Source organism: Triticum aestivum, chromosome 4D (genome assembly GCF_018294505.1).
Source record: "Triticum aestivum cultivar Chinese Spring chromosome 4D, IWGSC CS RefSeq v2.1, whole genome shotgun sequence".
NCBI lineage: Eukaryota > Viridiplantae > Streptophyta > Magnoliopsida > Poales > Poaceae > Triticum > Triticum aestivum.
The window spans coordinates 321,953,979-321,980,729 of record NC_057805.1 but is presented as its reverse complement, the minus strand read 5'-3'; the positions used below and the strand labels follow the sequence as shown (position 1 = coordinate 321,980,729).

The window sequence follows — 26,751 nt, the reverse complement described above, 5'->3', positions numbered from 1 at the left end:
AGCCCGTGAAGATAGAGGTTGGGGAGAAGATTTGCCGCGCCCTGCAAAAATTTTCGCGGACAGATGCCGGATGCGGGGTCTGGTCGTGCAGATTTTTTTGCCCCAACCCGCAATTTGGCAGTTATTTTGCGGGCCGGGGCGTTTTGCAGGGTCTGCTAGAGTTGCTCTAAGAATCACCCTCTCCGCCGAACACCCCCAGGGCCAAACACCCCAGGGCCATCCTTCAGGGGAAACACTTTCTATCAGAAGTCTGATAGAAAGCTTTCGTCAGACGCGTCCGGCGTCGTTGATTATATTCTAATCTCACTTCATATTTGACGCGAATCTCCCATGCCGTCAATTACCCTTCAAAAAAAAAGTTACCCCACAATTTTAGCAGCCCGAGTAAATTTCGCCTGATTGAATCGTACCAACGACCTTGCCATATCAAGGGCGAGTAAATCTCGCCTGCCAAATCCACCCACCCCACCCCATCTCGAATTCCACGGGCGAGCTTATCCCCGAGCTCGCCGAGCTCGCTCATGGCGACGGATGCATCCACCACCAGCCTCGTCTGCACCAAAAGCTCGTGATGACTACAACTACTCCACCTCGCCAGTGCAGCCTCTTATCCCTTCTCCATCGATCCCTGATCTCAATACATACCGCATGACCTGCTCGGCAAAGAAGCACCGTGCGAATTCCTGATCTCCCCCCGGCTGGCCCTGCCCCTTCACCATCCCTCCTACCTCGTTGGTGCACCACATCGGCTCGGCAAAGAAGCTGCGTGCGAATCCCAGCCCCCCGGTATGTACAGACATGACCTAGGGTTCGATCCATCTCTTCCTTGGTTCGTCACTTGATTTGATTTTGCATTACTTTGGATGCAATGCTTGCTTCGATTAAATTTGTTGAGTGCATCTATGTTATACCCGATGTGCAATGGATCACTATGCCATCTACGAATTTTGGTTCATTTCTTATGCAGATCACAATAATCTGATTCCCAATGTTGGCAGTAATATTAGTTATCGACATGATTTAAAATTTCCAGGCTTCCATGAAACTATATATTTGTTTCCAAACTAATATGTTTGTGCTTAGTTAGTATAGTACTCCCTCCGTTCCGAAATAATTGTCGCTGGGGGTATCGTTCCGACCAGGTGAAACAGTGTGAAAGTACGATACTACCCCAGATTTGAAATCGATCGGGAGGCGTCTTCCTCCGTCACTCCTCCCCTCCGCCAGGCTTCTCCGCCGTCGCTGCTCCCTTTCGTCGGGCTCCTCCGTCGTCCACATCTCCGGCGTCCTTCCCCGCCGCGGTCCGCAGCTCCCTCGCCGGCCGGCCGCCCTTCCCCGCCGTGGTCCGCAGCTCCCTCATCGGCCGCCCTTCCCCGCTGCGGTCCGCAGCTCCCTCGCCGGTGCCCTTCCCTCCGGCTGCCTGCTCCACCACAGCTTCGGATCCTTCGCTGCTGGTCACAGATCCTTCGCCGGCCGCCTCCCCCCACTCCAATCAAGAGCTCGAGGTCAGCCGCTGCGCTGTCCACTTCTGCTGCTCCTCTCCACTCCAATCAAGAGAATCTGCAGTTGATCCAAAAAACAGGTCAATTGATGTCAATTTGATTAACTAAATCATCCAAAAACCAGCATGATAAGTCCATATGCTGTTTGACATATGTGTTTGACATATCTGATTTGATTCTGATTCCACTGGCAAATCAAGACGTCAAGTGTAGTGACATATATTCAGGCTGTGCCTCCCTTTGTTAATGTCAGTAGTGCTCTGTTAGGAATAATTTTGCGAGTGAGTGTGCTTAATTCTTTGTTAACTGAAAAGAAAAGAAAAGTGGAGTACATCAGCAAGTTTATGTGCTAGTCTTAGTTTGTTTGCTGCTACTGAAACTGTTTTTTTATTCTGTGCAGCTATGAAAAGTGAAGCACTCCAGCAAGATTTGCATCTGGAATTTTGCTTGTTGGCTGTGATGCTTGCTGTACTCTGTTAGTGCTTGCAGTAGTAGCAACAGGCAAGAGAGGAATGTGAGTAGTGCTCTGTTAGTGCAATTTTGCTTGAGTGAAATGCTTGTACTCCTTGTGTTAGTACTGGAGTAGCATAATTTGTGTTCTTGGCTTTCAACTCTGGAATAAAAATTTAAATCCAATGTACAGTTGCTGAAACTTTCAGTACAACAGGGAGTATTCTGAAACTGTTCAGTACTCCAGGAACCTATTTTACTCCATTTTGTGAGACTTGTATGTGTAACTCCATTTTGTGATCATTTTTACTCCATATATTTTTTCTCCATTTTGTGAGACTTGTATGTGTAACTCCATTTTGTGATCATTTTTACTCCATATATTTTTTCTCCATTTTGTGAGACTTGTATGTGTAATTCAAAAGTTTCATTTGCTTGTGTGGAGTACTCCATTTAAATGAAAGAGAAGAGAAGAGAGTAGTAGGAGAGAAGATGAGTGAATTTAGAGATGAGAAGATAATTTAGAAAAGAAGAAAACAAGCAAAGTAGTGGGAGAGGAAAGGAGTGGGAGAGGAGAGGAGTATGGAGGGCACAAGGGAAGTACTCCAATAAACCCTACACTAAACTACAGATGCAAGAAGAGAAAGAGAAGAGCGAAGAAGAGAGAAGAGAAGTCCTGTAACTGAAAAAGTTTCAGTTAAGTAACTGAAAAATTCAGTTAATGAACTGAAACTTGCACTAAACTACTGTTGTCCCACACTACTGCTGTCCTACTATACTGAAGAGAGAAGAGAGAAGAGAACAAGGAAAGTAGTGCTGCCACTCCTACAAGCACCACAGGCAACAATTGATTATGATTAAGTTGGGGTCTACTCCAGTTAAAGTTGGAGTACATGAGTATTTGACTGGAAGACAAGTGAAGCTACAACATTGTACTCCAGTTAAATCAGGATACAGTAAGCTTGAATTTCAGGATACAGTAAGCCTGAATTTCAAGATAAAACACAAACAGAGTTCAGTATAAATAATCACAGGAGTCTTGCTTCAAAATGCGCAGGCAGGATTCTATGTTCGCAGGCAGGATTGTATTCGTAGCAGTTTCACTAAAAATAAGAAATATAAGAGCATTTAGATCACTAAAAATATAAGAGCGTTTAGATCACTTTCTTTACGGAGGGGGTAGTTGCTGCTTGCAAGGTGTCCTAAATTACCTGCTAGAATACCACTCTCTGCAGCCGCACACAGATGTCTTCACACGAGCAGATACCACACCACCTGAGCTTGAAAGAAACCTGACAGTATGGTGTCTTCATTTGCATATGGAAGATAACACAACACAATTGGCATATCAATTGTACTGCAAGCACCAAAGGTTAGGTAGATACTGAGTCAGTGGTGTGATGATTATCCTAAAACTGAATGCAATAACGACAAAATGTACAGAGAACAGAATTCAAAATATGTCGCTTATTCACCTTCAGCTAGCTAGCTTACCCAAACAAAATTCAGAATCACTTCGAGCAGAGCCAAAAGCCCATATGCGTTCATCAAATCACTGTACAGACACGGGGGAAAAGGTGCAGAAACACTGAACCACAGAGCCAGCAAACAAAAATAACAGGGCACACAAGCAAAACCAAAAAATCCAGATGATAACTGAACTCCATTTTACAACTGCATAACCGTGCTTCATTTTACAACTAGACCACTGAAAAATCACAAAGCAATCAAGCAGCAAACAGAGGCATCGGATGATAACTGAACTTTCCATTGCCATTTCATTCCAGCATCGGGACAGACAAGAGGACACATCATATCAACACAAACAAACAGAAGCACCCAGCATCATCTCTGAAATTTACAGAAATTTACTCAGTGATGTGCAGGCCAGCGGCGGGCGTGAGGTAGTCGGAGATTCCTTCTCCGGCAACGTCGTCTCGGCATCCCACACGGCGCGGTCCTCGCGGGACTGCACGAACCCGTCGCCGGCGGTCCTGCTCGTCGTGGCCGTGTGGCTGTGGCTGCTCCTGTCGGCCAGCGGCGCGCTGGCGGACGGCGGCAACGGCACGGTGTGCATGTGCATGGGCCCGCAGTGCGTGCCGCCGTGCCCTGTCCCTGGGACGCCGACGCCGACGACGTCGCCGACGCAGTTCCCCTTCTGCCCGCAGAGGCCGCCGGAGGTCGGGCCCTTCCCCTCTGCAGCGATCCGGAGGTCCCCGCCAACCTGAGGAAGGTGGAGCAGCCGCGCTTCAGATCCAGACGCCGTCTCGCCGAGCTCCCCCTCCCGCACCACGATCTCCACCTTGGCCTCCTCCTCCCGCTGCTCCAGCATGGATCGAGTACCGCCGCCCACGGATCGAGCACCGCCGCCCCCGAATCGAGCACCGCCGTCACGAATCGGGCACCTCAGCTGGTAAAAATGTCACCTTTCACCGACGAGAGGGAGGCGGGTTGCTAGGGTTATGGGTGGTGAGGTGCAAGACTGCGGTGAGGAAGACGCCGACGAGAGGGAGAGGGTGGCGACTGGCCGACGAGAGGGCGAGCGGTCGGGGTCGGAGAGAGCGAGCTGTCGGGGAGAGAGAGAGCGAGTGGTCAGGGAGAGAGTGAGAGCTGCGAGCGGTCGGGGAGAGAGCGAGCGGGAGGGCAAAACGGGAAAGCGAAGAAAAATCGCAACGTGACGCTCGGTACACTAGTTTTCCCCGACCACAATTATTTCGGAACAGAGGGAGTATGTAGCATAAATAATGCTATGCAGATGCTTCTAAACTTTAAAAAAATTCTGCTTCCAAATGCTTAAAATGGTAATACAGATCAATCTATATGTTGGTGAGTCAAAATATCCCTCCCTTGCTGGCCAAATATTGTTCATTTTGCTTGAGTTCTATGCTTCAATTTGAACTCTGTGTATAACATATCTTGTATGTATCTTGTATATAGCATATTTTCATCCAACCACAGCTGCTACAGAATATGATTGACAAAGCTCTAGGTCTTCCTCCAGGTTATAGGCATGTGATTCTGACAACCAAGAATGAACCACCACCACACCGGGAGTTCTATACGATTGTTCGAAGCATTGTAGTTGTGGAGTTCTTCTCCTTCTCTCTTGGATTTCTTCATCAGATTTTGCTAACTCCGACGCATGATTATGTACTTCAATTGCAGGAAGCACATAGGAAGTTAGTAAGAAGAAGCACCACGCCTCTGGGTAATAGGGTAGTTTGCCAATCGACCCTGCGCGGGATATTTCCATTGTTCGCAGCACTTTAGTTCTATAGTTCTTCTCCATCTCCCTTGGATTTGTTCATTAGATTTTGCTAACTTTGGCGCATGATTGTGTACTCCAATTGCAGGAAGCACATAAGAAGTTAGCAAGAAGTAGCACGGATGTCCACGTGGCGACGTTGTAAGTGACAGGGTCCTCGCAATTCGTGTCATCGTGATAGATGGGTTGATGCTTCCTACCACGCAGAAGCAAATCCTATATTTAACGGAGACACGCGTTCATCATTGTGGAAACATTCCCCATGTTATTTGAAGTGATATTTTTCTTATTCTTTGTAATGAAACAAAACTATATTTGTATGGAAGCAATTCACTAGTCTATGAAAAGAGTATCATAATGATTTGGATGCAAAAAATATGTATATATATCTGGAATGAAGACTTCATTTTTCTTGTACGAAAGCAAATTCTGGTTTATTTGGATTCAGATTACAAATTGGATGGAAGAAAATGCTCATTTCTTTGGATGCAAATTCCAATTTCTATGGAAGAAAATGTTTTTTTATGCAAATTCCAAATTTTTTGGAAGCAAATTACTATTTATTAGGATGCAGATACCAAATTCTTTGGAAGACGACTCCCAGTTTAATTGGTCTAAAGAGTCCGTAACAATGGTGAAAAAAGGTTTGATGGAAGCATGAAATTGTAAAGTTGGAAAATAAATTGTCCTTAGACAATGCAAAATAAGGTGTCCGCATTGTCCTTAGACAATGCAAATAAATTGTCATGTTGGATACAAATCACACCAAATTGAAACAATCTCCGATTGTTATGGAAGCAAATTTTCTAGCCGGTAGAAGCAAAATGAATTGGTATGCTTTTAACTGTTAATAGAACATGCATGGTGCTTCCCATCATGGAAACTGACCAATAGATGCACCCGGTTCGTGAGATGCATCGTTTCCCCTAGTAGTACAGATTTGGTAGCAAGGAGGAAGCATTAAGAAGGCAATTAGTGCTAGGGAGTAATTGACGGAAACAAATCATAATTAGTGCGCCACATGCAAACCACCTAGGCCCACTTTTCTAATCAGATGTTCCAGGAGACTTCAATCCAACAATGCAGCACTAGTCTAATGGGAAGGCAGCTATCAGTAGTCTGATTGCTAGCGTTGCCCGTCCTTCACTCAGACGCACAATCGAAACCGACTGAAGTCAACTTCAGGACCACAATGGGATGAGCTCAACGCTCCGCTACGGATTGACTTGGCCCTTTTACTAGGCTCCAAGGCATGATTAAACGGAAGATGGCCAATGCTGGCGCTCCTCCGAGACATCGAGTGGCATCTATCTGGAGAGTTAGACTACTTGCAGAGAACAAATGCTGTAACCACACTGACTGATGGGCTTCTATACACAGCTACACTGCTTCTCGAGCAGCCTCTGACAGAACTACATACACAATGGGCAAGTGACTGCTAATGTCAGCATCGGGGTTCTTATTACAGATATGCACAAAAATGCACGTGCTACTTACTACTATCTCTCAGGCCACGGTACCTGTCAGTGATCACTCGATGGCTGTGCACGGTGGACACGGCAACAACTGCTGCTAATGCTGAACGGAAGGAGGAACTACGGCACGGGGAGAAGAGGGAGAGGTTTCCTGGTCAGCCGCCGCTTCCTCCTCTGAGAAATAACTCCCTTGGGATCAGAGCCCTCTAGCACAGCGTCTAGCTCCGCCGGGTCCAGGGCCAGCCTCCTCCTGATGAAGCCATCCACGTCAAAATCACTCTCTGCCTCCCGAGTGTATGCAGCACGGCGGTCCACGATGCTGTCGAGGTTGGGAGTGCTTGAACCTTCAGCCGTGACGCCGTCGAGGTCAGAAGTACTTGAACCTTCAGCTGTGGTACTCGCGGAGGGCTCTACACCTGCAGAAGTGCTCATGGTGGTACTGCCTTGCTGCGTCACTTGACCGGACGGTCGGTCCATGTTTAGGAGCTTCTTCACGCTGTCTAGAGCAGGATCGATGATGTCGAGGAAGCCCATGACCCAGGAGGCATCATCCACGACCTCGATACGCTGTCAGCATGGGGAATGATCAGTTTCATTGCCAGGGGTCTTCAAGCGGTAGGCTAACAATTGCTGCTAGCCTGCTACTAGTTGTTCATGGAGATGTAGGCACAAACACATGAACACAAAAGATATAGTTTTCCTGCACTAACCTGCTGAAAATAAAGGTCCCGTATTTCTTCAGCTCGAACTGGATCCCCCTGTTCCTCCTCTAGCGCCGCCCATGTCAGCCATGTCACCTCACTCTGAGAATTGATGTTCAGCGAAGACCTCAACAATCTTCTGGCAGCGGTGTAGTTACCCACACGCTGTTCTAGGACTCCCCAAGCCTAAAAAGTAGTTACCCACCGGCAATCCACGTCAGAGCACGGGTAGAAAATGGAAGATATAAAAGCTGAGGAACAAGAGCGGGGGAGAATAGATAACAATAAATAAAGCAAAAGGAAAGCGAAATAAAAAGAAGGAAAGGTGGAGTAGGGGGGAGAGGAGGCTTTGGTCCTCGCAAGAGGAACTGGTCGCACGTTGCGTCCGTCTCCAAGATTCTCTGGGATGGCGTCGTCCGAGGTGGTGGAAGACGAGGTGAAAGTAGTGCTCATAATTTAATGGTATGAGACAGTAAATGGAATAATGGCCAACATTAGGATCTAATCTTCAAATTGCTAGAATGAATGCAGTTTGAGCCTTCAGATCATGGATACAACAGACGCTTCACATACAAGCAAGCAGTCGTATTGGAGTATTTCATCAAAACAAACTGTATATATTCAACGGTGTGTGAGACGAAAAGGTATAACAAACACTTACACAAAGTATCAGATTTTGTTCAAGTGATATTCTTTACCTGAAGACAACGAGCAGCACATTCATTTGTTGAATTAACTGACAAGGCTCTTTGATAGAGTGACCTTGCAGTTCTCTCATTTCCTTCTTTCCACTCCATCCAACCCCAAGCCTATAACATGAAATGCTAAGTTTCAAACATAACCAAATACTGTAAAGAAAGCAACCCATAAGCAAGTACCATGTCAATTAGCTGGAAATAGCAAGGCACATCTAAATGTTGAATGCACACTGGCACAGATGTTTCTACCAAAATCAGGAACGAAAATTTATTTATTTATTTTTCTACCAAAATCAGGAACGATTTTTTTTGCGAGTAAAATAAATAAATATATTTTCGTTCCTGATTTTGGTAGAAACATCTGTCCTTCTAGTTGTTCATATCCAATCTTTTTTACTTCAATGTGACCAACAACATGCAAAACTTACAGATATTCCTGTGACCATATATATCTGGTTGACTGATCCCTACGCATGCAGGTGCATGTTACGCATTAGTAGAAAAGCATGTGCCCACGTTAAGTGAAGCCAGTGAAGATGTGTGAGCGTCATGGGGCGTGGTGTGTGTGAGTTTATGCGTCTTGCGTGTTCTCTCTGAAAAAAGAAGAGAACATGCAACACCTTCCATAGTGGAAGTTAGGAAATATATCTAATTGCAACCAAAGGTAAAGTCTGCAGAAACTCAAAATATATCACTCAAGATCTTAAAGGACACTGGCTAAATAATCTAAACTCCAAAGGTAAAAGAAGGATATGGAGCACAACACGGAAGTACTAACAAAAGTGAAAACATATTCTGAACTCAAGGGATGCACTGGATATTCCATGAACCTTTCTATTCCCAAATGATTCAACTGTATATTTGCATAAAATAACTAGGACTTGCATGTTGCAGCTCTATTGTGAGAGGCACTACAACAAAGTAACGTCGGAAATTGACAAAATTGTATCTCCAGACAAAGGGAAAGGAGCATTAAAGCAAGGCATACAGACCAACTATAAATGAAGTTAAGCAAACCACATGGAGCTTAAATGATCAGATTAATAAAAGAGGTAAGTGTAGAAATTCTTACTATCCAAACTGGTTGGTGCCTTGGATCAATCTGAGATGCCTTTCTAAATAATACACGGGCAACATTTGGAGATGCACAATTGTATTCCAGCAGTGCAAGCGACTGTAGAATTACAGGGTCCCTAGGGTTCACAGCATGGCCAATCTTAAGTAACTTCCTTGCTTTGTCAGTGTTACCTTGATTGGCCTCAAAGAGTGCCCAGACATGCCACGAAAATCTGTTCTTGGGACTAGCCTGGACAGCTTTCTGCACAGGAAAACCAAAGTTACTTTCTGTCACGAACTTGATTTTGTTTCAAGGAATGTGATAAATAATACGAGGAACCATCACGTGCAGATGTGAACCAACAGCACCATAGTATGACCCTAGTAGTGTGTTATAGTGGAATAACTGAAACTAATATAGTTACTAGTAGATCAGATCTTCCAACAAAAACCAGACAAATATAGGGCGAATCTACAATAATTCCATGGCTACTTGGAATTTTTTTCTACTTCACACTACCTCTTAAGACAAAAAAAAAACTCTGAAGACACATGAACAAGCCTTAGAAAATTACAAGTATGAGAACCAAATCAGTAGAAAACATCAATGAGAAGTATGATTGTCTTAGAGAGGGAAAATAGTATTACCTCAAATAGCTTCCTCGCAATGGCATTGTTTTCTGCACGCATTTCTACCTGAGCCCAAGACTACTAGAAAATTGCCAGAGATAAGTTCACAGTTCAACACAAAATACAGCTTGCAATTTCCTTTTATGCAGTAAACAAAAAACTATGAAGCAAATACTTACTAGCCAACTTGCACAACTTTTTGGATTGCATTGAGTAGCTTGCTGGAATAAAGTCCGTGCTTGTTCAAAGCGCTCTGCTCTAGCTTCAAGCAAAGCAAGAGTCTGGTAAATGTACTCATTTCCTCCACAATATTTCAGACCTTTTGCAAGTAGGTTCCGAGCCTTTTTAATGTTTCCTTGCTTGATTTCTAAAATTGCCCACCCATGCCAAGCTGCGATGTGCTTTGCATCAGCCACAGTAGCCGCATCAAATAGCTCTCGTGCTCTTCGAATACTCCCACCCTTGCTTTCTAGCACTGCCCAGCACTGTAATTCAAAGCAAAAGGAAAACAATGACTTCTGCGTGTTTTATTGAATTTTTAACTAGATGACATAATTTCTAGATGTGTAAAACATACACATTGGGGTCAATGTGCAAGATAGTTCCAGCTGGGCACACCACACAGGCTTCAATCAAAAATCTCGAAAGACTTCCTACGTTTTCTAGCGGATCGTAACAATAATTCAAGAAATTATGTTCTGACATAAATAACATGCGTAAGTGGAAGCTAAATACTTAACAGTCGAAAAAATTGACCCTTATAGGTGCTCCCAGTGTATTCTTTTTCGTTTGAGAAACACCGAGTATAACATATAGACGAACGAATTATAGTTAAACGTAGTCAAATCCACGCATGACATATTAACATTTTTTTTTTACACTTGGTATATTAAGATATTAAGATAACCGTATGTACATTATTTATGTTGACACGTAAGCCTCTACAGGACGAACCACATGTCTAATTTTTCTACTAGTCGGTTTAGCAAAGTGAGGTGATGACGTGCGAACCTGCCATATGTATGGATTTTCTCCCTGTGTGGCTTGGCAGCCCCTTTCATAAGCCACTCTAGCTTTGTCAAACCTTGACTGTTTGCTATATAGCTTCCCAAGCGCGACGTATGGGCGCCCGTCTTCAGGCCAGTACAACATACACTGGATCAGAAAGGGGTCGTCAGCTTAGAGCAACCAAACAATTAGACACTTGATCATCATTCTAAACCATACTAGTAGCATTTTAGAGCACAGTGTAGCCTCATTATCTCTTGATGTATTTCAGTGAGATGTCATACTAGTATTATTCTGGATGCATGCAGATGCAGCGCCTACGGAATTCCAGTGAATTATGCACTGTAGGTGCGCACCTTGTTGAGGAGCTTCTCGGCCTCCGCGAACTCGTACTTCCTGGTGTGCACCTTGGCGCGGTGGAGCCAGAGCTCGAGGTTGATGGGCAGCGGGCGCCCAGCCGTGGCGGCGGGCTCGCCCATGGCCGGCTCGAAGAGCGGGACCTTCTTCGCGATCTCCTCCATTCTCCTGTCGAAGGGGCCCTCCCCGTCCCGCTCGGGCCCTCCCCCTGCCGTGGCAGCGGCCGCAACAGGCCTCCCGCGGCGAAGGCGGAGGGAGAAGAGCGCGGCGGCGGATGAGGCCTTGGTGGTGGCAGGGCCCTGGAGGGGCGGGGGAGGCGGCGAGGACGAGAAGAGCCGCATCGCCATGGCGCTGGAGCCCGACGCGGTGCTCTGGTCGGAGCGGCGGGGCGGGCGAGGCCGAGGCGTGGCTTTGTGAGTGAGGGGGTGCGGAGTTTACGGGATTGCCCACGCGCGTGCGGTGCTGTTGACGCCGTGGGCGGGGCTGCGGGGGCAGAAGCGGGAGGCGGGGATTGGGGAGGCCGTTGGAGAGGCCCGGAGCGCGCCACGTCGCCGGGCAGGGAAGGTCAGTGTCTTTTGAGTTTCACCGGACCGGCAAAACCTCTCGGGACGAGTGCTTCGCCTCGGCTTGCGATTGGACACGAGGCGGGACGCCCGTCTCCTGTTCTCGTCGAAAGGAGAAGAAACAACAAATTACGCAAGGAAAAGAGAAGCGTCCCGTTTCTGCCTGTGATTGTGACCGGGGATGTACTATGAAACTATCAACATCTCTTTCTTTCTTTTTTTGTCTTTCGAAATGATCAACGTCTCATTTTTGACTCGCTGCGAGAGATATCACCAGTCCTGAGTTGAAAAACAAGGAAAACTTGCGGGTATGAATATGGATGATAATTTTTGACTCAAGTGATCTTTGCCCTGGTTACAGAGCAATCCACGCAAAATAAACCAGCATAACACTCGCTTAGGCTGCCAGTACAGCTTAATAAACACATGAAGCAACATAACCGCGGCAAAAACCATACTCTACTTTTAAAACTACACTGCAGTTAGGAGCCCAAGGAATGCATGCAAAAAACACAACCAAGACATGAAGCAGGCATACGGCAGCACACTACGACAACTCCACAATCGAACTTGTTGCTGTTCGCTGCGTGTTATTAGTGCTCCAGGGTTTTTGCCTTGTAGCGGGCGTTTCGATTGCGAACGCTCACAGCGGGTTTCCCTGAAGTGCTTGAACTCGCTTTTCCTCTTTCCCTTTGGTCATGGACTTGGCTTTGGCTGTATTTCCATTATATCTTTAATGAAAAGGGGATTAGCCCGGTTCAAAAAAAAAAGTCCATATGTAGAGACCACGGCCAAATATACCCAAGAGAGGTAGTGTCAGAATTCCCCGCGCAGCAGAAAAAAAAGGAAAAAAAAAAAGCAACTCTCTCCTGAGGAAAGACGAGCAGATATTCAGTCTGATGCCGTTGATCTTATTAGCTGACTGCTCTGACAAAAATGTTGAAACTGTAGGTCAATTACAACTGCAATGTGTGAATGCTTTTGTACATTTTGTTTCCTATTCCAAGCATCAAAACATATTCAATCTACAGTGTCTCAACCTGAATCGCTAGATGACAGCGGCATCTCGTTCATCAAAAACATTGGCACTTTGGCTCCTCCCAAGTACCATAAGACGATATTTCGGCACAAAATATGCCTGACTCAAGGTTAGTTCAGCATCTAACCATTGCCGCCCCAACGACGTTTCCTTGCAGGTCGCTGATTCTTGACACCATCCGCACCACACGCAACTGCTAGCAGTTCATCCTTGCCATTGTCTTGCTCCTTTTGGATAACAGTAACAGCTTCTTTGAACCTCTCCCTTCTCTTCTGCATCTTTTCCATTACCTTAAGTATGTGTTTCTCGTCACATTCCCTTGTAGCTCCCTTGTCGCAAATATCTTTTGACGCTGCATTCATCATCTCTAACTGACCGCCTGAGCTTGCTTCAATCACTGACTTCAATGCTGCGTTTCTTGGTTTGTTAGGTTTTCTGTTTGGAGCAGTATCCTGATGGTCCTCTTCAATCAATTCTCCCTCCTCAATCTCATCTTCTTCCTTGGAAGTTTGGCGTCTTTGGTTTGCTGTTTTCTCCGAGCCCTGGTAGACTGACTGATAGTAACTTCTATTCAGTTTCATCCTCTGTGCTTTCTGATGTACATCCTTGTGTTTGGAACTGTGCAAATTCTTGTCTGCAGGAAGACATCCCTCGGTGTCACTTTCAACTCGCCTTATCTCATTGCCTTGGAGCTTAAACTGCAATAAAATGACAATATAGCATTGAGGAACAAAAGTCCGCAGATGGTGAGAGCACGCATGCAAGAAAAATAAGGTAAAAAGGTGCACATCGACTTGTACTGAAATGGCAAACACAAATAGTGCAAGAATTATATTCCTGTTCCATTGTTGGGTAAACAACTGCTCTTAAAGCTTTGACAGTTACTCCTTGTCACTAATGCACAAGGTGTAGTAGAAGCAAAGGACCGGGACACAAGAATCATCAGCAATTTAGCATTGACAGTTAAGATTCTACAATGATGGCCATGTTAACAAAGCACCAAAATAGGCATACAGAGAGAAAAATAAGTCCATTATAAACCCTCCAGTTTGATGTGTGCTCATACTTCCAGTCCCTAAATTCAGGACCCTGAACTTCCTAATCTGAACCAACTTAGACAGCTTGTTTGGCACACAGGGAAAAGGGTGATGCTTGCCAAACAGTGAGTCCTAAACATTTACTCGTGGATACACTATGTCCTCTCCTTGCTCATCACCCTCCCTCGATCAATCGCACAATTCTGCACTTGTGGTGCCACCTCGATGTGAGAATGATGCAACCACCGCCATTGTGGCCTTGAGTGCCACTTAACGCGAGCTCTGGACCGAGCAACGTCACAGGTGGACTCCGCACACTGACCCCACCCCCTTTTTTGGCATCCCTCACTTCGGCTGGTGGCATGAGAAGAAAAGGAGAAAAGTATAGAAGTGTTGGTGGTATGGGAAGATAGGGGCGATGTTGTTGTTCTCTTTAGAAAAAATGGCATTCAAGGCTGATCAAATCCGGTCTACTGGGCAGTAATGGGCTCCAATGCAGCTAAACACCCAAACAGGAAGTAAGGGATTGGTTTGTCAGGTTCGGGGTTACAAATTCTGGGCTTTAGACTTCGGGGTTACAAATATCTGAGCTTTAGACATCGGAGTTCATTTCAAACTGAACAATGAACTTCAAGGTTTAAATGACTGTTTACTAAGCAACAATAATTGTCAATTTTCTAGTAGTTACCAGGGCACATCAAACATCTGGTAAGATAATATTGTGATACAGTATACAGAAGTTACAGATAAAACTTGGTAAACTTACAACGCGGCCTAAAAGAAATATATTCCTAACTATCCTTCAGCAACCAGTAGGATTACTTATAGGATATTGGCTGCTAAATTAAGTGTCTGAGAGATCAATATTTCGTGATGCAGCACTGCTTTACAAAAAGAAACAACAAATATATTAACTAAGTGTTTCCTCTAAGTATAAATATTAAGCAAAATATACAGGCACAGAAAGTATTAATGCTTTCTACCAGTAACTGCATGTGTTAAGTCAGCCGGATATAAACCATGTACTATCATTCTTATGGACATGAACATGTTCTTAATCTATACTACGGATTGAAAATATGAACCTGAACATAAATGTAAATTACAAGTAACAAAGTTCTGGCTATTTTATTGATAAGATAAATCATACTCCCTCTGTAAACTTTTATAAGACGTCTTAGATCACTAAAGTAAATATGAAGAGATAATTACTTAAGACATAATATCCTATTGCTTAACCATCCATGTGTCTTTTTTTCCCTGATGGGGAAAACCAATTGAACTGGACGAGCTACTGTGGGTGTTCCCCATTTACACCTAATTAATCTAAAACATTTCTACTGGGGGATCCAGAAGGTATATATACACCTCACCACAAGCAGTAACTGGGAATATTCACAAAAATAACTAGTACAAACAAATTATGTAAGAGAAAAGGTGATTATTCCAATGAACTATTAAAAGTATATGGAGAAGGGCAGCAGAAAAATTCCTAGAATATAAAAAAATAAAAAGAAAGAAGAGGAGACACAGCCTGAACTGAGCTCAAATTGGTTTATCAAATTAAACGTGCAGCAAAACATAGAATATTTCTAAGAACATAGCCATCCTATTGAGCATCTAATTTTGACCTATATTATTTTAAAATGAAGACCAAAAGGAACGTCAATACCACAACATTGTCAGGAAACCCCTTTTCTCTCAGCATGTCATGTTAGAATTTAAAACCCAAGCTTTCATATACATCAGCGCATACTTCAGAGATTTCATTGGAGTTATTGGTGTTCCAGTAACAAACTCGAGTAGTTTGACTGCAATCTTGCTCAATCAAAATATCAAAACATGATAGTCACAGCATGATGCATGAATTTCCAGTCAGTAATCAGTGTGCACTGGAACCTGCCATGGATTGATGATATGTAGCATAATCATTTGAATCTTGTTAAATTCCGAATTTGAGAATCTAGCAAGAAAAACCTAAATTTATTCTCATGTTATTGATATACTTGGCAAATGAAACCAATCAGCATTATAGCAATGTGTAATGTGTGTTAACTCAGACCTTATTGAGTTACAATAGATTTATACATTAAGTAAAGGCATACTTAAGTGTAATTAGGCATTATATAAAACCCTCGGGAGATAAAATCATATGGCATTAATCAAGATACTAGTGAGAACACTTGTATGAGCACGATAGTTACAAGTGGATGCCTTTGTACTGACTCAGTGACAGTCAATCCGCCCCTATGGGATAGTAAATGCTACTATTTTGTCAAACAAATCGACAACAGAAAAATTAACAGGGATATGCCAGGTCATAGTAAAAGGATTAGGTGAAAGTAAAGTACAGCACAAGTTTAAAAGGCTATCCACTTGAATATTGAATGTGCAGTCAGAGCTCAACAGAGAGCAAAATAAGATTAAACCATAATAATCTCCAAATGTCACCAAAACTGACAACCCATTAACAGTTTAAATTATTAAGATCTGAGAGGATATCCGAAGTAAAATGTCTGACGTCGTGTAAGAATCGAACAATGTCTCACCTCAGGCCTCAGAGCAGAAATGGAAATTGATTTAAGATTTCCTTTTATGGGAAAAAATATACAAAAAATGTACAATAGTCGGTCCCTAAGAAGAAATGAATTTGCGATTAGTTCAATGGTTATTGTAATTTAACTGGAAATGTCAAGTTGGAATTTTAGTTGTAGTACATTTTACTGAGTTCATCAATGGCCAGACGTACAAACCAAACCAGGTACAATATTCTCATGAAAATAAGTACACAGGGAGGAAAACTGTCACTTCTTGAGCTTGGATCTATCAAATTTCAAATACTTGACATGAACAAGCCAGTCAAAAAGTCCAAAGCACTAGTATGCTGACATTAGGTCCTTGGCACACGTTGGACACCAAACACTTCAGCAAGCAACGATGATGTTACATATTCACAGCACACACTAGGTCACTGTTATTTAAAAACAAACCTACCAGCCAACACAGAACACACACAGACAAACATTATCACACAAAAATAGCACAAATGTACAGCACATAGACCTCTATAGTTGTATTTAAAATATCTATATAAATTGCTTGTGAAGCAACCTAGCATGTATTAATACAAGAACACAATCTACAAAGTACAAATGCGCAGAACTTTAACCCATGTATTTCACCGTCACTGTGTTGGCACATCAGGAAATTGTGTATCTCCATGTGCATACCATGTCCTGCTACTGTAAGATCCAAGTACTGTGACTGACTAGAAGCAGAGGATTCCAGGCATCATATATGTTGAAGATACTAATAGTAGAAGATAAATTGGCATTTCATTGACCATGTATGACAGTGGTGCAAATTAATACAATCACTCATTGGAGATAAGTATGCAAATGCCAGAGCAGGGAGCAGGCTATAATCTCAGCAGTGGAAAAGAAGCTAACACTACCTTGTGAGCGACTGAGCGTACATTAAAGTGCGAGAAGATTATTAAACAGCAAGAGAATAGCATCAGATATTGTTAAGTATGTATCCATGGCTATTCTCTAGACAGTAGTTATCCCGATACACGCCCTAGTTCAGAAATACCAATCAAAATGTTGACAATAGGACTAATATGGACAAACGCTAACCCATTCATCCGCAAAAAAAAGGCCAACCTGTAAACAACAAAAATCCACAATCCTGTTAAGTTATTTCAGGCCTTGTTTACAGACATGGAGCAACTATATCTGACCGATATCCAAGTTGGTTTAAAATTGACACCAAACTTTGGTAGGATCCCACCAGAGACCAGACCATCTAAAGAAACAGCTTACCAAAGGAGCATGTGCATTGTTCTGGAAGTGCGTAAATGCCCCTAAAAGATAAAAACATAAATTTCAAAGAAAACTGAGGACTTGCAAATTCCACCACCATACTGAGCTATGTGCAATTCAGTTTTGAGCAGCATAAAGCCCCACTCCTTTTCTTCCCTTTTTATGTGCACATATGTGCTGGTTGAAATCACCCTCTTGCCACAATAAGAACTTAAGGGAAAAAGATATATTGAATATTATATATGTGTACAACATTTCTGATTTTATCTCCTCAAAGTTTACCTTTCTTTTCCTATCATTCAAGCGGATGCTATCTGCGTCCTTGGGCTGAATATTCATGTGCTCATGCCTTCTTTCATCGTGAATGTTTGAAATAGTATTGCTATCTCTCATATCACTGAAACTATAAATGGCTTCTCTAACAGTTTCCTTTGGAGAATTGTGCATCTCCACAGCACAAAGCTTCCTATCACTGATCATGAATTGGTCCTGCTTCAGTCTTCTCCCTTTTGAAATTGCTACGCCGAGAAGATCTTTACGGCTCATTGAACCCAGACCAGCATGGAGCTTCCTCTTGACTGGAAGAATACAATAACCAGTCTCAGAGGGGGCAGCAGTGAATGAAACAGATTGTTGAATGTTGTCAACGTGAACTGAAGAATTATGGTGCTTGTTATTTTGATAGTATTCATCATGATGATATTGCATGAATTTGGCATTTCGACTGTTTCTTGAGCTCAACGAAGTTAAACCAGGAGAAGACCAGTTTCTCTCAGGATTCTTGAGGTAGTCATTTGCCCGAGGAGGCGAAACGAGGTGGTAAGGATGTCTCCAATGTTCATCACTGCTTTCTGCAGATCTTCTGCTTCGGTACTTTCGCCTAACCTCAGGTCCACAGAACTCACCAAATCGGTAGTCATTGTAATCGAATAGTCCATCATCCTCGCCGTGGCCATGTCGAACTCTTCTAGTTTCCTGGTAATAACTTTCTCTATACATGTGCCTATCGATGTCATCAGAAAGCTCAGCCTTTTGCACTGACTTGTATCCATATCTGTGATCATGGCGTCGCTGCCACCCTTTGGCTAATGAGAGCCTCTGCAGATCATCTTGGTCATCATTGAATTCATGCCAAGAAGAACGGTCGTGATGATGGTTAGAGATAGTACTAAAGCGATGCATGCCATTTCTCAAAGCTGCTCTTTCAGCAGGTGAATAATCACGTCTTTCATAAACCTGATTGTGAACAGCATTGCGGCAATCATTACCAAGGAAAGTGGAGCTAGATCTTTTCTCTTCATGCTTTCTATCATACCTGCTAGCATAGCTATATGCTATTTTTTCTTCCTTCTCAAACACATCATGCCTTACATGAGCTGAACCTTTCCGCTTCTGTTCTTTTCTTTCTTGATGCCCATATTTAAGGAGACGGTGATCACTTTGACGATTCATAAATACGCCACTGGACATGAAATCAGGTTCATCTGTCTTGTCATATCTATCATCAGCAGGAGAGGGGGTATAGCTATGACTGTCACCCTTAGCACTTTCTTGGTCTGATTTACTCGAATGGCGGCAAAAATCAGACTTGGCATACACATTCTTAAGCTTGGTGTCTGAACAAGTAGCCTTGGAATTTGGATATCTATTAGCTCTCTTAAAGTAGCAATCTTCTGTTGATTCTTCAGAAAGCATGTCAGAATAACGAGGACTAGAAAAATGGTCCCTTGTAGAAGCTGAATCTCTCGTATCCAATTTGCTCCCAGTACACTCTGAGGAACCTCCATTAAGCACTTCCTTATGAACAACCTTGTCCACCAGATGGTTAGTGTTTTTCAAACATTTGACACCGGGATCATTAACCAATACTCTGCATTCATTGTGATTAAGAATACGGTCAACTCAGCAATCATTTTGCGAAATACAAGTAAAACCTTCTCAAAACAACAGGGACATGTAGTTCCGACTCTGCATACCTTTCAGCAGTCATGCATTTATCATTTACTGTTGAGTTGTCATCAGAAGTGGAGTGATTTGAAGGCGAAAGCATCATGTTTACCTGTACAATAGGAATAACTTGTAATAAGATATAAATCAGGAGATATAGCGGCAACATATTAGACGCCTTGATGAAACATACTTGTATCACAACATCAGAATCCCTTTCTCTTGGACGCCACATATCTGCTGACGGAAGACGTTCAAACAGACCACCTTGAACATCGATTGCTCTACCCTTTGGCTAGATGTGCAGTATTAAGTTAGCTCTCATAGACTGAACATAATTCATGTAATGCTTCCACCACAAGAAAAGTTTACTTCATATTACCTTGGCAACGTCATTACTTCCTTCAAATCCAGAATAAATTGCTGACTTTGGCATTAGCTTACTAGATTCAAGATTGTGATGTGATTCCTGTATACAAAGATATGTAAGAGAATTCTTAATAAGCACACAGACAAACCTTCAAGGCTGTGTCTCACCTGATCCATTCCTGACGATTTTTCTGCAAGTGATCTGGCTCCCTGTGTGAACTGTTTCTACAGGAAAAAAACAGTAAAGTTTCTCTATCACAATTTCTCAAATTATAAAGTCCCAACACAAATGTGAAGAAAAAATGGGTCATGAACCCTACCATGCCAAAACAATATTTTCTCCAACCTTCTTCATCCAGACCAAAATTGAAGTAATCAGTAAGATCTATACCATGCTGTCTCCAAGGCTTCTGCTGAAATGCTTCAATGTTTATGTCGAAAACCGTCCTGAAATAATAGAAGAATGGTCGAATAAGCAAGCAAGTACAACTACATATCCTAATAATGATAGAAAGGCAGAACGAAAGACCAGCCAATTAGTTGCAGTTAATAAATAAGCAAGCAACGGTCATAAATAATCCAATGTCTAATCGCCAAACAAAGCCATAAATACTCTTTTCGCTATCGCAACGAGAACATGAGTAGCAAAGTTCCGTGTTACACAATTCTAAGGATTTTGTGCTAGAATGAGAGAAGGGAGCATACCTGTTTCTTGGCAAGAAAAAATAATAATTCTTCTGAAACGCATGCTGGTGACCTAGATCACCTTGTCCTGTGATTGCCACTGTTGTTTTGTCAAGAGGTCCCTTGTAGCGGAGCCCGTGAAGCTGGAAATCGCAATTACATGGAAAACCCCATCATTCATCCAAATTAGTTATATAATTCGTTAAATTTACAAAATAGCATTTCCAAGCTACTACATGCTAATGTATCAGAAATCAGAGCAACGGAATTTGGGATGCATAATCAATGCATTATGGAGTGTACCGAGACCGGTGCTGAATAATCAGGAACTCTCAGCACGTCCCAATTAACTACTAGATGAGCAAAAATTAGCTATTGTTTCGACGAATTTGACACTAGCAAGTAGCGATCCCTCACAAATTCGCGAAGCATACCTTGCGCTGTCCGCCGTCCTTAGCAGATAGACTCTTCAAGAGGCTGGCCCGAAGCTCCCCCTCCTCGCACTCCTCCGCCCATCCCTCCTCGCACCGGCCGGCAGAAGGAGGCGGCGGCGCGCAGCCGTCCTCGTTGAGCACGATGTGGAGGTCATCCTCGCTCTCCTCGTCGCTGCTACTATAGCCCGTGAGCCCGTCCCCCAAATCCACAGCCTCGATGGCGTCGGCCTCGGCCTCGGCGTCGGTGGCCGGGTCGGAGTCCTTGGCGTTGGAACCGCCGCTCTCCCCAGCCGCGGCCAGCGCGGCGGTCACCTGGTCGTCGAGGTCGGCGTAGAGATCGTCGACGTCGTCATCGTTCGCCGGTGCTGTGGCGGCGTCCGCTGGGTCAGCCATGGAGGAGCACATGGGGGCACGAATGGCTGCTACTAGCCGGAACCGCTAAGCCATTGGTGAGCCGTGCCGCAGGTTGCGCAAAAACCTTGGGAGAGGCTAAGCCTAAAACCCTAGCAACTAGATTCTCACGGGCCGGTGATGGGACCAGCATACTGTAGCTTCGAGGCCCGCGACCGGTTAAGATTTTCTTCTTCTTGTTTGGGCCCTAATATGAACGTTAGGGGAAAAAAATCAAGTGAGAGATCGCTGTCGCAAAACTTTTTTTCTTGCGAGAAAGCTAGACTACCAGATTATCATGTTCAACAGTATGCACTGACTATACATCATTTACAGAAAATAAAAATGGCCGACAGTATGCACTTGGCCAAATTGGCTCGTTGTACTTCGCCAGATGAGTATCAAATCTCTCTATTTCCCCGCAAAAAATAACAATGACTGCCAGTATGAACTGAAATACATCATTTACAGAAAATGTACTCTGCACGTTACAATCGAAACCGGCTGTGTATTTTCTGTGTCCTACACTAGATTATCCCGACGCAACTATACTCGGCAATCCCTCTGTCCAAGTGTGAAAGGATCTTACAAACCCATTAGCCTCACATATGGATGGCGTGGGTCATGAAATGCTGGCAGGCAATCGAATTAATTCCTGCAACCAAACTAGGTCTCTGCCAGCTGAGTAAATTGGACACCGCTCTTGTTCTTCGAAGCTGAGTAGCCCACAAAGATAGACACGCAAACGGCCACCACTGAAAGGAGCAAGGCGAAGGCGGTCGCAGCATCCCACGAACGGTTAGGGGCTGGGCGGTATCGAGCAGCTTCCAATGAAGGCTGTATGTCCAGAGTCACCCAGTCGCAGCTGGCTGAGTAATGCTGGGAGTTGCTCCATGGTTTGCCGTCAGTTGGGTACCAGAAAGCTACGGCCATATTGCTGGGCTCGCCTATTGTGAACTGCGCATCCTGCATAGCCAAAGAAACATTTAAGTGCCAAACAGATTTAGTAACCAAAAGGTATGTTTAATCATTTGAAAGGTGTTGTATAATCTTGAAGCATGCAATTGAGACGCATTAATCCCTGTGTGTGTCAGCTTGCAGGTTTGAAGTAGATTCACACAAACTGGCCATCATCGTAAGAGGATGTGCTTGAACTTGTGTTGCAGAAGATATGAACGTCCGTACCAGTGCAGACATTTGCCCAAGCATCTAAACAGTCTCAATTTAAGTGGGTTGAGTGCCCTAAGTGTACCGTGGCAATAACTTTGTCATACGGTGCACGTATCTTATAGTACAAACCAGACATTTCCGATAATCACCCAACCACGGGAATGTTGCATGCACACAGTTTCCTTAGCAAGGCTGGCAAATTGCAGATCTAGTTGTCGAAGGAACAGAAATACAATGATATGAATGTTTCTTGAATCTTGACACTATAACTTCATTTCTGCACATGTCCCTTGGTATGCTGGTTTTCATGTAATAGTGTGGAAAATAATGTAATAAAATAGTAGATAGATACCTGCTGAAACTGGTCCATTGTTCTTAGGGGCCTTGAGAACTCAAAGTAATATGTGCCCTTGTCATCTTTCTTTCCATAAGGACTGTCATCATCCACAAAACCTGAAGAGTTCACATGATAGTAAAATGATTTAGTTCTACTTGGGCGGATTTGCCTTTTAATCAAGTTCAAGCTATCGAAGGTCCCAAAAAAGTCGAACATTCCAGAGATAATGTTTCATATGCTGTCAATTGAAAATCATTAAGTAGCATGCAAATTAGCGGGCAGAGGATGTGGCATTAAGAACATGAGAACATGTCCTCCTTGTGTACTTATTTGCTTCTGCACAGACGTGCATTTCTTAGCTTCTCCAAGAAACCATGTGGTAAAGAATGCATGATTAGATATCATGAGACCAAGGACAAAATGTGACTGTAGTGATGATGTTCAATGACCTACCTGAATGGAAGGTCAGGGAACTGTGCCACCAAGCCCCATGCCAGTCATTTTGAGCATTTGAATTGTTTTCTGAAATGAAACCATTATGCAAGGTTGTCACAGAATGTTAATGCACAAAAAAATGAAAATGCATGTAATAACATTAAATAATTTTTCAAATAAAAATTATAAGAATTTCTTTGTGTCAAATAGCAGAGTACCTTTTGGGCCTATACCATCAAGGTAGCGGCAATGGGGATTCCATGCATAGACATCAACAAGATGGCCAAATCTACACGAATTAAGTATTTCAACATCAAATCTTCACATGCTACTATGCATAACGATACAAGTATACAACCACCATGAGAGCACATTAGAATTACCTATCACCTCCGTTTCCAGCTGCATTATCTATGTGATTGCCACCATAAAGACGTCCAGGAATAGCATTTCCAACTGAAAAGTGCATAATGTCGACCTCATGATCTCTGCAACTTTTTCTCGTACATGAACCAGGCAAATCCTTGCACCCTCCCATCTAAAAAGGCAAATAGCTCCAAGTTTGAGATATATGCTTTAATAATAGATCAAAAAAGGTAAAACAACATTGTCCATATATGCTCAATAGGCGCTTCTCCAGTACATAGTACAGGAAGAAATAAAGCTAACTACTTTTAACATTCAGCAGCACTAAACTGACACATATAGTTAGCATTTAGCGCCGTGACTTGATAGTTGGGAATAAAGGGGCTTAAATCAAACTTACGTTGTAATATGTGGCTTTTTCTCCAACTTGGAACATCAGAGCAACAGAGGGGCACTTTTTACTTTCACTGCAATATGCAAAACAAGTCAATCAAAATCACAGGATACTTGCTGCAGACCTGTATAGCTGAGAAGTAATGGTACAAGGGTAACATGCATACACTGAGAATATAATTGTTTTCTCCAATCATAAGATCAAAAGGCAATCTCAAATAAATCAGACCACCGTCAGGCTTTTTAAGAAGATAAGGTCATAAGAGAGAATGTCATGCAATAGCCAGTAATACAACTAACTGAGGTTCATGTATAAATCTCCCAGCCTCTATAACTGTCATGGCTACAATTGAAGTAGAACAATTTAGCAAGAAATTGATGTTCCAAGCAAAAGGAAAAGAAAGAGATAAGCTTTGCAGTTTTGCTGGGAGAGTTTGTGCATCAAACTTCAAAACACTAGAGCTGTCCAATGTCTCCAACCGAATTTGGCACACCTCAGAACTAAAAGAATGACCATAAAAGGCAATACAACTTCCACTAACTGTATCATGCAAACCAATAGAAGTGTACCAAATGAAAAGTGGAAAGTACCCTTTAGTGTAAGCATAGTCCCCATCAACTTGCAGCATGAAGAAAACATTGACGCCATCATGCACAGCCTGCACACACAGTCCATTCCATCCAAAAGTTAAACAAAGCCACCACTTCCGAGAGATCACACATATGGAATGCATCTTCCACTGCAAACCCACTACACATCTAATCCAAACAGCTACAACCTCCGTCCGGAATTAACTGCCGATGAAATGATAGTTAATTCCAGACGGAGGGAGTACTACAAATGACACTGAACACCTTATTCGACAGTGCACGCCAAACCCTGTCGCATAGCATCGAAGTTCAGGCATCCACTAGTCATCATTTCAGCAACTGAGGCTGCTATATTTTTACGATCCACCTTGTTTCTCGAGATCCACAAATTCCTGTACGGGGAGCTATAGAGAGAGCATGGCGGGACACAGGGGGCGAACCTTGACGGCGACCTTGCCACCGGTGTAGGCCTTGTCGTCGTCGGGGTCCAGCGCCGGGAGCAACGCGAACTCCGAGGCCTCAACGGCCTCCCAGTCGGCGGGGTGCCCGTCCAGGGTCACCTCCCCGGGGCGGAACTCCGCGACCACGCGACCACCGCCGCCGGCGCAGGTGGGAGCCTCGCCGTGGTGCTCGTGCGCGGCGGCGCAGGCCACCAGGGCCGCCGCGACAAGGAGGAGTCTCATGAAGGCAGAAGGGTGGATCGAGGCGTCGTGGTGGACGCCCGGGGCACGTGCGTTCCCGGGACGGCGAGAAGCTCGAGGTTGGTTTGTTCGGGCTGGTCCACGCGGCGGCGGCGGCGTAGAGAAGGCGCCTCCGACTCGCCGGCTTGGTTCGGTAGCGTGGAATTTTGCGTCCTCCGTGACCTGCCTGAATTGACGGTAATGTCCCTGGGAGGTGTCTTTTGCGCGTGGCGGGTGGAAGACCGGCGGAATGATGGGAGGGGGTCAGGCTAGTCATAGTGGGAGTAACTTAGCCAGTAACATAGCGTACTTCAAGAAATTTTTGTTTATGTGGCAAGTATTTAATGTGAGGTGGTAACATAATATGTTAGTGTAACATAGCACTTTCCAAGACAAGATGAGTCTACAAGCTAATAAATAAAGCCATCTATGACACTACTATCATGTTACTTTGCATTATGAAGATAGTAACTTAGACTAGTGTCATGCATATAACACTAGTCTAAGTTACTTCCCACTATGACCAGCCTGAGGCTAGTCACAGTGGCGGTGCCAGAAATGTTGTCTTGTGTAGTCAATTTAAAACGGTGTAGTCAAATATATGAATTTATACAATTTGTTTCAATATTTCTGCATCTATATGCTAGTTTTATCAAAAAGTTGGGTAGTCAATTGACTACCCAGCTTGTACGTGGCTTCGCCACTGGCTAGTCATAGTGGGAATAACTTAGATAGTAACATAGCGCATTTCAAGAAAATTTTGCTTATATGGTATGTAGTTAATGAGGAGATAGTTGTTTAGAGTAACATAATATGTTACTGTAACAGAGCGCAAAATAGATGGGAAGGTGGTAACATCACACTTATCTAGACAAAATAGATGATGTGACATATAATTAATGAAGAGAGGCATGTTATAACATAGCTAGTTACTGTAACATCACACATATCAAGAAAAGATGAATCTACAACGTAATAAATGAAGTGATGCATGACACAGCACATATGTTACTACCCACTGTGGAGGTAGTAACATAGACTAGTAACATATACATGTTACTGCTGTAAGTTACTACCCACTGTGACTAGTCTTTAGGGGATTTCACGGCGTCGACCGGAGACGTGAGATCTGGCCGTTTAACCAGTTTGATAGTTGGATGGTCAGGTAAAACCCGAAAGTGTTCTTCTCCTCATGAGCTTCAATGCATCTGCCTCTCTCCTTTTTTGCGAGGGAAAATGCATCTACCATTTGAACAGTAAAATTAGAACAATAAAAAATCTAACATTACTTAATGTTGTACATACATGCAATTTTTTTGTTATATTTTTGAGGATTGATTTATTTATTTT

General features: G+C 43.6%; 3 protein-coding genes, 1 long non-coding RNA gene and 1 pseudogene across 7 annotated transcripts; 2 read left to right on the top strand and 3 right to left on the bottom strand.

The window, feature by feature from the left end:
• Nucleotides 1-233: 233 nt before the first annotated feature.
• LOC123097668 (uncharacterized) lies at nucleotides 234-2,255 on the top strand. The gene is made up of 2 exons (XR_006447402.1): nucleotides 234-786; nucleotides 1,903-2,255. It is a non-coding gene; the product is annotated as an uncharacterized lncRNA (long non-coding RNA).
• A 1,448-nt stretch (nucleotides 2,256-3,703) lies between these two features.
• Nucleotides 3,704-4,369, top strand: LOC123096941 (vegetative cell wall protein gp1-like; annotated as a pseudogene).
• A 2,176-nt stretch (nucleotides 4,370-6,545) lies between these two features.
• Nucleotides 6,546-11,580, bottom strand: LOC123097667 (protein high chlorophyll fluorescent 107). 3 transcript variants are annotated; one of them, XM_044519474.1, is made up of 9 exons: nucleotides 11,142-11,578; nucleotides 10,789-10,932; nucleotides 9,957-10,262; nucleotides 9,796-9,855; nucleotides 9,164-9,409; nucleotides 8,520-8,558; nucleotides 8,092-8,202; nucleotides 7,403-7,579; nucleotides 6,546-7,259 (listed from the first exon to the last, which is right to left on the bottom strand). In XM_044519474.1, exons 1-9 carry the CDS (start codon nucleotides 11,487-11,489, stop codon nucleotides 6,813-6,815), a joined length of 1,878 nt encoding a protein of 625 aa, XP_044375409.1. In that variant the 5' UTR covers nucleotides 11,490-11,578; the 3' UTR covers nucleotides 6,546-6,812. The 3 variants fall into 3 exon arrangements, with proteins under 3 accessions (XP_044375409.1, XP_044375411.1, XP_044375410.1); XM_044519476.1 differs by lacking the exon at nucleotides 10,789-10,932 and having other exon boundaries at nucleotides 11,142-11,580; XM_044519475.1 differs by lacking the exon at nucleotides 8,520-8,558 and having other exon boundaries at nucleotides 11,142-11,574.
• Nucleotides 11,581-12,593: 1,013 nt separating this feature from the next.
• Nucleotides 12,594-21,559, bottom strand: LOC123097664 (FIP1[III]-like protein). 2 transcript variants are annotated; one of them, XM_044519472.1, is made up of 9 exons: nucleotides 21,040-21,559; nucleotides 20,627-20,748; nucleotides 20,242-20,368; nucleotides 20,090-20,140; nucleotides 19,935-20,021; nucleotides 19,746-19,847; nucleotides 19,582-19,664; nucleotides 17,888-19,475; nucleotides 12,594-13,442 (listed from the first exon to the last, which is right to left on the bottom strand). In XM_044519472.1, the coding sequence occupies exons 1-9, from the start codon at nucleotides 21,442-21,444 to the stop codon at nucleotides 12,867-12,869; spliced, it is 3,141 nt and encodes a 1,046-aa protein (XP_044375407.1). In that variant the 5' UTR covers nucleotides 21,445-21,559; the 3' UTR covers nucleotides 12,594-12,866. The 2 variants fall into 2 exon arrangements, with proteins under 2 accessions (XP_044375407.1, XP_044375406.1); XM_044519471.1 differs by having other exon boundaries at nucleotides 20,090-20,146; nucleotides 21,040-21,552.
• Nucleotides 21,560-21,815: 256 nt separating this feature from the next.
• On the bottom strand, nucleotides 21,816-25,613 carry LOC123097666 (uncharacterized). Its single transcript, XM_044519473.1, has 8 exons — nucleotides 25,162-25,613; nucleotides 24,722-24,789; nucleotides 24,138-24,204; nucleotides 23,755-23,909; nucleotides 23,590-23,660; nucleotides 23,390-23,458; nucleotides 22,952-23,052; nucleotides 21,816-22,395 (listed from the first exon to the last, which is right to left on the bottom strand). The coding sequence occupies exons 1-8, from the start codon at nucleotides 25,402-25,404 to the stop codon at nucleotides 22,096-22,098; spliced, it is 1,074 nt and encodes a 357-aa protein (XP_044375408.1). The 5' UTR covers nucleotides 25,405-25,613; the 3' UTR covers nucleotides 21,816-22,095.
• Nucleotides 25,614-26,751: the final 1,138 nt, after the last annotated feature.

Coding starts and splice junctions, on each gene's coding strand:
- LOC123097667 (XM_044519474.1), bottom strand. CDS start 11,489: ATGGCGATGCGGCTCTTCTCGTCCTCGCCGCCTCCCCCGCCCCTCCAG. Junction 10,933..11,141: donor CCGAGAAGCTCCTCAACAAG/GTGCGCACCTAC, acceptor TTTCTGATCCAG/TGTATGTTGTACTGGCCTGA. Junction 8,559..9,163: donor GGCACCAACCAGTTTGGATA/GTAAGAATTTCT, acceptor CTGCATGCGTAG/GGATCAGTCAACCAGATATA.
- LOC123097664 (XM_044519471.1), bottom strand. CDS start 21,444: ATGTGCTCCTCCATGGCTGACCCAGCGGACGCCGCCACAGCACCGGCG. Junction 20,749..21,039: donor AGGACGGCGGACAGCGCAAG/GTATGCTTCGCG, acceptor TGCGATTTCCAG/CTTCACGGGCTCCGCTACAA. Junction 20,147..20,241: donor GAAAATATTGTTTTGGCATG/GTAGGGTTCATG, acceptor TTTTTCCTGTAG/AAACAGTTCACACAGGGAGC.
- LOC123097666 (XM_044519473.1), bottom strand. CDS start 25,404: ATGAGACTCCTCCTTGTCGCGGCGGCCCTGGTGGCCTGCGCCGCCGCG. Junction 24,205..24,721: donor GACTATGCTTACACTAAAGG/GTACTTTCCACT, acceptor TGCATATTGCAG/TGAAAGTAAAAAGTGCCCCT. Junction 22,396..22,951: donor CAATGGACCAGTTTCAGCAG/GTATCTATCTAC, acceptor TTGGCTATGCAG/GATGCGCAGTTCACAATAGG.